We start from the raw sequence: 9,358 nt of genomic DNA on the forward strand, positions 1-9,358 counted from the left end.
CATGCCACACAATTGACCTTTCTAGAATGAATAAACAACAAATGCTTATTACTGGCCAGATATAAGACATACAATAGTTTAGGATATCGCTCAAGCCATTAAGGTTTTGTCCTCTTCAACTTGTATTTCTTAAACTTATCATAATTATCCGAACTTTTCAAAGCTACTTCCTACCATTTTGTTAACTTTTGTTATATTTTGTAAACTTGTTTTAGTCTGAATTTTAATAAACTAACTTCTATGAAGATAAGTAAGTTATCTCCTTAAAAATGGGGAATACTATTATTACTCTTTTGGAAATGGAAAAAGGGAGAAGATGAAATCAAAGTACTTAACATTGTAGACTATATATAATTGTTAAACTAAAATACATTCACACACTTAATATACTTATGTTGGGACTTAGCTTGAGAGTGACTACTTTCACTTTGGAATCCAAATTTATTGAATGAGATTATAATATTTTCAATGGAAAAAGAGGGAAGGGTGGCAAAATATGAGACATGATTACTGACAAATAGCGAAGATACACCTTTCACAACGCTGCTATTAAGTAATAATACATTTACACACTTAATATACTTATGTTTGTCTAAGAATGCCATCTTTCTATCGGATTTGGATTTAGTTCTTTTTAATATCTTAGCTTTTTGCGTTTGTTTAACTTGCATTGTGTGATCACATGTTAAACGTGACGGGAATTATGTAGCTCATCATTTGGCAAAACTCGTCCCTTTTGGGGTTGAACAAATCTGGGTGAACCATTTTCCTCCGGAAGAGGCTCCCTATGTATTGATGGACAATTTGTCCTTGGAGTAATATAGTTACGTTTCCCCCTTTAAAAAAAACAAAATCCTATCAGGTGGCAGGATATGACCATGAAAGCTCCAAATCTGGATTCTTTAGGGTCAAACATTTTAGAGTATTTGAGGGATTGACTCCTTGACTTCTCTTTTGTGATAACTCTTTATGAAAACCTACTGATATCCAATCTTTTGTAGCTATCTTCACCACTTCCCCCCCTAAAAGAGGGAGAGAGATAGTCTGTGCTACTAATAAAGTTAGGGATTAAGCTCCATATGCAATAAAACTGGTAACTTATGTTACTAAACTCTTCATTTTACCTTAAATAAAATATTTACTTTATTTGGGGCCACAATGGTTGGGAGTTTGCACAATGTACACAGTTAGTGACTATGACACATACCTGTGTGGCCATGTCCAATACGAGTACCCTAATCTAAGTAATATTGCTCATAACACATTAAAATGACCCAATATATTATATATGGCCCCCAAGATTGCCAAGCAGCAGCAAACTGTTAACTGACAGTACTCAGTACACAGGGGAGTGTGTATATAGCAGGTTCCATTCAACACAGCATGCAATATTGCAATGGAAGATCATTTTTCACTTTGTTTTGTTATAAAGACGCAAGGATGCACCAGTTCTAAAAATATTAAACTGCAACCTAGCTACAAAAATCAATTTAAATCATAACTTAGCTTGAAGAATAAAAACTTCCCACTGCATTAAACTGAAACTACACTACATATTTATTCACTGTATATGGTATATCAAAAGCTTGACATGTCACCTTTTTCAGTCTCCAAATACCCTTTTGGCTTAACATAGACCTATATATGCTCCTACAGACTATCTTCAAGTAAATAAGTACGACAACTCATCAGTATAATTATATTTCTTCAATCACATAGATGCTAAGCAATATCAGGCAACTATAAGCTGGAATAAAAGAGGTAACATCTTCCTAAATATAATGAAGCAAAACATGTAAAGAATTCAAGCACTGCAATTCCCAATCTGTCTAGTGCACTGTATCAGCTGAAACTGGTAGATCATATTCCCTTGTGGCCCTTTCTTCTTCTCACAGTCCCTCACTTCATACACCCCCCCTCCCTATATATATAAGTCGCTAACGCTTATGTAACATCAAAGCCGATCATTTCACACGCAAGGTGTCCATTTTTAGAATCATTGCTTGATGCTTGGATATGCAATCCTGAAAATACAATCTCACAAGTTGAAGAGGCCCTTGGAAGACTGAACAAGGATGTACAGAAAGCACATTCATTCCATAGTTGAGTTTTTTTGCAAATTGGACTCTTGTAACGAACACATATGTGAAGCTCTTCCAAAACAGTTGCATGACTTAGAATATATTTTAGTAACCTAAGCTCGACATGGACGCCAAGTCCAGATATTTCTATTCTCTTGAGCTTATTCACTAAACAATCTGGTATAGAATCTGGTGCATCACACCACCCCGAACGCTCCACAGGGATAGGGCAACCCGTATTTAGGCTCACCACAAGTTGGTTTAAGTTGGGAAAGCAGTGCATAGAGAGTAGCAAATCTTTCCAAACAATAAGACCAACATCTTCAAAGCTCACATTAAGATAGGCTAGATTATGAAAGATTGGCAAAAGCCTATGTTTCTCAAACTTGTAATAGCTGTATATATTGGTTTCGCTATCTAGCATTAGGTAAAGCTCTTTAACATTAGACATTCCTCCAACAAATCTAGAAACTTGGTGAATATAATCTTTGCTTCCATCCATCCACTTCCTATCGCCTCCAAATACGTCTTCTATGGTAAAGTTGATATCTGCTGTGACTAATGTAGATGGATGATGGCGAAAGTAATAAAAAGAATTCGGATCAGATATTGAAAGGTACGTCAATTCAGGTGCATTAATAAAGATATTGGTGCGTTGTGTTCGCCACTGACTGTGCATCTCTATCCTCAATAACTTCAAATTTAGAGCACATATATTCAGAATCGAAATTGGTGTCTTCTGAAGCTGATAGTAGCTCTCGAACCTCAAATCTAATTCTTCTAACATAGGAAGACATCTAACTAGATTCTCCAACCAAGAATGGACGTCGAACAGGCAGCCCAAAGTAAGGTGTTTCAAATTAGGTAGTTGAATATTTTCAAGCACGAAGTTACTGAAGCAAACCACACCTGATAATTCCAAAGTTACCAGTGATTGAGTCTTAAACAATAACTCGGGTACATGGAAAAACTCACGTTTGCTATTGACTTTAATATGGTCTGGTTTTCGACGACATATTTCACGTAAACATGATTCTGCTACACAAGGTTTAAGTAGTTTGCATAGCGAGTGCAGCTGAAGGTTGAAAGTATGAAGTTTCGACGAGGTGAGTTGTTGTAAGATGTCACCGAGGATATCGGTGATTTTACGTGAGTTTTTTTTGGACTTGTTAGAGTTGAAGTTGAAAGTGGTAACTTTAGTCCAAAGGTAACGCCATCTAGAGGATAAGACGGAGGTAGCAGCGGCGGAATTGATTGAGAAAAGAGAGAGTATTTCGATGAGAATCTCGTCTGGAAGTGCACTCAATCGGTCTTCTTCTGTCTTAGTTGATTTCCTTAGTCGTTTTCGACCATTGTCGATTTCATCCATGGTTTATAAGTGTGTCTGCACGTTAGATTGAATGATTAGTACTAATAATGTCGATCAATAGAAAGAAATTTCAAAGAGAAGAGGTTTGTATACAGACTTTGACGTTTAATATCTTTCAAAAAATTCTAGACGGAAAGAAAGAACAAATAGGAACAGAGGGAAAATTCGAGAGTTGAAAAGTGTGAGATCGAAAAGAGTTGAAGTTCTTAATTTGCAACGCTATGATACAAATATGACATTATTATGTTGTTAAGAGATTAGAGATTTATCCATATATATATCACAATAAACTATCCTTTTAGAACTATAATTTGGATAAGTTTTTCTAATATTGTTGGGATTTGAAGTCAAGGTCAGTCCTATTTCAAATCCATTAGGATTGTATCGTCGTTTTCAATCATGCGAGCCCGGAGGCTTGAGAATAATTCATCAACACCAACATCTATATCCTTGTTAATGATTGTACGCACCTTTCATTGGTTCAATTTTGCTATTTTTATTGCAATTTCGATATATATGCATACATAATTTAAAATTTTAAGAATTACTTCATTCATCTCATAATATAAGTCATGATTCCTTAGAAGGTGTTCCAAAAATAAAAGTCATTATACTATTCTCAATCAATAATTATGCCCATACACACAAAGAAAGATAAGAATTTTTTTACAGCAGGGCAGATGAGAGAGAAAGTCTTAGAAAGAGAAACTCTAGGAAAAAAAAGCAACTCTAGCTGGCGATTTTCGAAATCCAAACCCTAGAAAAAATCCCAAATCAATTCAGTTCCATCTTGATGAATTCCCAATTCCCTCTATCCCTAAAAGCATTCGCATTAAATGCGGTTTCATTATCTTTATCTTTCCTCTGTTATTTTGCTTATTCTTACACCCCTATCTAGTAGTTGGTAGGGGAAACTCAATTCGCCCCCATGGTTTTTTCTGCAGCCCCTCTGCGAAATCATTGCGATTTCCTATTAAAGTTCAAATTTTCTCTAATCGATTCGGTTTTAAGTGGGATTTTGTATCTAAATCTTCCCAAAAGCATTTCAGATGGGTTAAGGGTTTTGTGTGTGCTGTTGATAAGTACATGCTAGCTAGATGGTTTCGAGTTTCTCAGGTTGTTGCATTTAATGCGACTGTGAGTGTTCGCTGTTCTTTTGGAGTGTTTAGCCAGTTTTATTTTCCTTCTGATGTTTCCTCTTCTTTTCGGCTGATTGTTGGAGTAAAGCTTTGCCTAAAGCATGTCTGTGAAGTTGGTTTTTCCCAGACTTCCTCTACTACAACATTTAATGTAACAACAAAGTTTATTCGTGGGTCTATCAGTTCCTCTCACTACATCCAAAGGTGCCAAGGTATTTACTGCTATAAAAAGGAAGCACAGGTAACTCCTTCTCATTCATTCCCTTTATCCTTCTCTCTTAATTCTTGTTGTTTGCTAGTAAGTTATTCCTCCTTAAGTTCGTTTTCATTTATGATGGGTAGTCCAGTTAATTTTAAGGAAGCTTTGCTTGCTACCTCTAATCCAAAACCTACCATAAATTCTAGTACTGACCATTTATCATCTGAGGCTATCCTAGAAAGTCCTGTCTTAGGTGGTGACTTGCAAAATGACCCCCCCTCATGTTTTCTCCCTGAAGCCCAAGTGCTTGCCAATCTCCCTCAGGTGCAGAAGGATATTGTTGAGCTTTCCCAGTCGTGTCTGTTAGGCAAAATGTTATCTGCCCCTTTGGACTTGCGTACCATTATCGCAAGAACAAAGGCGGATTGGAAGATGGTTAGGGGGGATGTTGATTATTTGGAAATGGGTAATGGGTGGATATTTCTTAGGTTTGCCGATCCCCAAGACCTTGCTTTGGTCTGGAGTGAGCGTCCATGGCATATTCAAGGTGATTTGTTTGTTTTGTCTCCTTGGAAGTCTTCTTTTGATCCTTACATGGAGGAGATTAAATGGGTGGATTTGTGGGTGCGTATCCCTCGCCTTCCCACTGAGTTGTTGAATTTTGATTCTATTGCTAATCTACTTGCATCTAATGATATTGGTGCTCTCATTAAGCTTGATCAAAGATCATTATTGCGTAACAAAATTCGGTTTGCTAGAGCATGTGTCAGGGTGGACATTCAAGGTCCCCTTTTGGAGTTTGCGGAGGTAAGCAGACTTAGTGATTTAATCCATGGGTATGTAATCTGGTATGAGGATTTTTCCTCTGGTTGCTCGTTTTGTGGTGAATCTGTGCACTCTATTGATGCTTGTCCTTTGCTTACTTCCCCTAAAAAGGAAGTAGTTATTCAACTTGTCAAGAATCCAAAACAGAAATTTCTTTATGATACCCTTGCTAGGGCTACTAGGCAAGCTGAACATACTCCCACAGCTGAGCATGCTGATGTGGTGTATGTAAAGCCCAAGCAACCTAGCAAGGCTGTGGGTTTTAAGCTTGTTCCGAAAAAAGCTTTGTCTAAGTCTGGTGCTGTTGGTATTTTGCCTACCCCTGCTGCTCATGGGGTTATTATCAAAGAGAATGTTAATGTTTCTGCAGCCACTAATAAGCTCCCTCCTCCTATACAAGGCAAAGGTAAAGGTAAGATGTTGATTTCTAGTGCTGTGTGTTCTGATGGTTCCTCTAGTGATGAGGATGAGCTCTTATTGCCTCTAGTCCATTCTCCTCATGATTCTGGGCTGAGCAAGATTGTAGGTGCCCCTGGTGCAGCCCCTCCCATCCTTGCTCCTTCCCAGTCCAAGTGTTTTGTACCTCTGATCTGATGGAGGATACTCATTTCCTTGCTATGGTTTCTGCTAATAAGTCCCTTGGTGAGAATGATTGCTTTGTTGATGATGATGCTGCTACCTTTTGCTTGGAAGATCAAAATGATAATACTCGTAATGGCTTTAAGTCTCTTACTAAGCACTCTTTTCAGTCTCTGACTTCTGATCATTCTATAGTCAAGCAAATTACAAAGATAGGGGTTGATGCTTCTAACCCTGTGGAGCTCTCTTCTCATTCTGGGTCTGCAAAGAGGAGAATGTTAGACAAGGAGGATGAAGATGATGCTTCATCAGTTCTGAAGAGGAAAAGGCATTAAGTCATTCTAGCTCAGCCAATGGTAGTTGCTAAACCACCTTCATTTTGTTTTTATAAATAATGTATGTCGCCTGCTAGAATGTACGTGGTAGTGGTAGAAAAAATGCTCTAGCTAAAATTAAAGACTTTTGTATCCACAACAATATTAAAATTTTTATGTTGTGTGAAGTGAAAACTAAATCCAACCCTACCCAAGCGATTATTAGCCAATGTGGCTTTCGGTTTTTTGATGTTATCCCAACTAGTGGGTTCTCAGGTGGTTTGTGGCTCATGTGGAAGCCTTGTAATATAAATCCCTTCAATCTAGTTGTGTTGTTTAAAGGTGCGAGATTTATTGCTTGCTCAGTTCAAATTCTCAGTCTTAATTTTACTTATGTTCTTGTTTTTATTTATGCCCCTGCTAGAAAAGAGTTTAAGGCAGAATTTTGGTCTGAGCTCACTCTTTATATAAACCCACTTACTCTCCCTTTTGTTATTCTTGGTGATTATAATGAGATATCTAATGTTGAAGATAAATGTGGGGGGGCCATTGTTTCCTCTGCTAGACTATCTACTATGACTCAATTTTTAAGTAATGTGGCGTGTGTTGAAATTCCGTTCTCTGGTTCATGTTTTACTTGGCGGAAAAAAAAATATGGTGAAGGTAATATTTTTGAGAGATTAGACAAGGGGCTTGCTAGTACTTCTTGGATTTCTATGTTCCCTCAAGCAAGTATAGTTCACCATGTTTTTACCTCATCCGATCATTGCCAAATTTCTCTCAATTATCTCTCTAAGACAAACTCTAAAGCTCCACCCTTTCGATTTGAAAAGATGTGGTGTCTCAGGAAATATTATGACTCTTTGGTCAAGAAAACTTGGTGTTCCCAATTTGATGGATCTCACATGTTTCGACTCATACTTAAGGAAAAATCAAAAGCGTGGAACAAATTCCAGTTTGGAAATATTTTCCGTCAATTACGTATAGTTGATGATAAATTAAAGACAATCTAAAGTAATATGATTATGAATCCGTCTAATTCTTCTCTCTACAATCAACATGATATTTTTCTTAGTAAACGGTCGAGTTTATTATCTTTTAGTACTGAGTATTGGAAGCAAAAGTGCAAAACAAATCATCTTCTACTTGGTGATACTAATTCAACTTATTACCACACTCATGCTTCTATTCGTAGAAATAAGAATCAAATAAAGGAAATTTCCTTGTCTAATGGTGAACTGGTTTCGTGCCCCTTGGCCATTGCTGAGGAACTAACCCAAGCTTTTAAAGACCGTTTCTCTTCCAACCCATTATCTCAGTTTGATAAATCTCTTGACTTCTCCTTGCTAGACCCCATCATTTCTGAGGATGATAATAAGTTTCTCACAGCCTCCGTTACATGTAAGGAGATTAAATGTTCTGTATTTAATCTAGCACCTGATAAGGCTCCGAGCCCTGATGGTTTCCCGCCATATTTTTTCCAAATATATTGGACTCTTGTTGGGAATAGTGTTATTAGGGCTGTCCAAGCCTTTTTTCATTCGGGGAAACTTCTAAAGGAAATTAATCATACCTTCCTAGCTTTAATCCCCAAAATTGATAATCCTTCTTTCCCGAACCATTTCCGCCCTATCAGTTTATGCTCCACTATTTATAAGATTATTTCGAAAATCATGACGAATAGATTAAAGGAGGTGATGGGTAAGACTATTCACCCTTTCCAAGGTGCATTTGTTCCTTACCGGTTAATTCAAGCTAATATTCTTATTGCTCATGAAATTTTCCAATCTTTCAAATGTAAATCGGGTTCTACTGGCTGGATTGCCATTAAATTAGACATGGAGAAGGCTTATGATCGGTTAGAATGGGGATTCATATTTACTTCATTAGAAAAGTTGGGTTTCTCGGCCCAATGGGTAAACTGGATTAAGGCCGGCATCTCGTCTCCTTCTTTCTCGGTTCTGGTTAATGGAATCCGGGGGATCAATTTCGTTCTTCCCGTGGGATCAGGCAAGGCGATCCATTATCCCCCTATTTATTTATTCTATGTGCGGAGCTTTTAGCTCGTCTTTTATCTTCAGCTGCTGTTAGTCCTGCCAAACCTATTGGGGTTTCCATTGGTATGTCTGATGTCCGGGTACCTTTCCTTACATTTGCAGACGACACTATGATATTTGCTAAAGCCACAAATTATAGTTGTCTTATTATTAGACAAATTCTTGATAAATATTGTAAGATGTCTGGTCAGCTTGTTAATTATCATAAGTCCTCTTTCCAATGCACTTCTAATGTTTCTTCGGAGACAAAAAGTAGTTTTGAGTCCATCCTTGGTATGCGCGAAGTTTCGGATTTGGGAGAGTATTTGGGTTGTCCTATTATTAGTACGAGAGTGTCTAAGGAAACTTTTAGTTCGATCACCTCTAAAACTTTAAGTCGGCTCCCTAAATGGAAGGCGAATTCATTGTCCTAAGCGGGTCGGGCTGTTCTCATACAGTCAAACCTTGCTGCTAAAGCTAGCTATCAAATGCAAAGTTTTCTTTTACCAAAATCCCTGCTCTCTAATTTAGATCGCATATATCGGAACTTTTTCTGGAATAAGGATTCGGATATTAAATCTCCTAACCTCATAGGTTGGGACCGTATTTGCAAACCTAAAGCTGTAGGTGGTTTAGGTTTCAGGAAGGCGGATGTGAATAATAGGGCTCTTCAAATGAAATTGCTTTGGAGAATTATCAAAGAAGATAATAATTTGTGGGTCAAATTGATTCGAAAAAGGTATATTAAATAATCAAAATCTCTTTTCCATTAAAGCTTCTAAATCTTCTTCGTGGCAGTGGAGAAATTTGTTAAGT

General features: G+C 37.4%; 1 protein-coding gene across 1 annotated transcript; it reads right to left on the bottom strand.

The window, feature by feature from the left end:
• Positions 1 to 1,944: 1,944 nt before the first annotated feature.
• LOC104886856 (F-box/FBD/LRR-repeat protein At1g16930) lies at positions 1,945 to 3,450 on the bottom strand. Its single transcript, XM_048638696.1, has one exon. It carries the CDS (start codon positions 3,448 to 3,450, stop codon positions 1,945 to 1,947), a length of 1,506 nt encoding a protein of 501 aa, XP_048494653.1.
• Positions 3,451 to 9,358: the final 5,908 nt, after the last annotated feature.

The sequence above is a fragment of the Beta vulgaris genome, chromosome 2, assembly GCF_026745355.1.
Source record: "Beta vulgaris subsp. vulgaris cultivar EL10 chromosome 2, EL10.2, whole genome shotgun sequence".
Lineage (NCBI taxonomy): Eukaryota > Viridiplantae > Streptophyta > Magnoliopsida > Caryophyllales > Amaranthaceae > Beta > Beta vulgaris.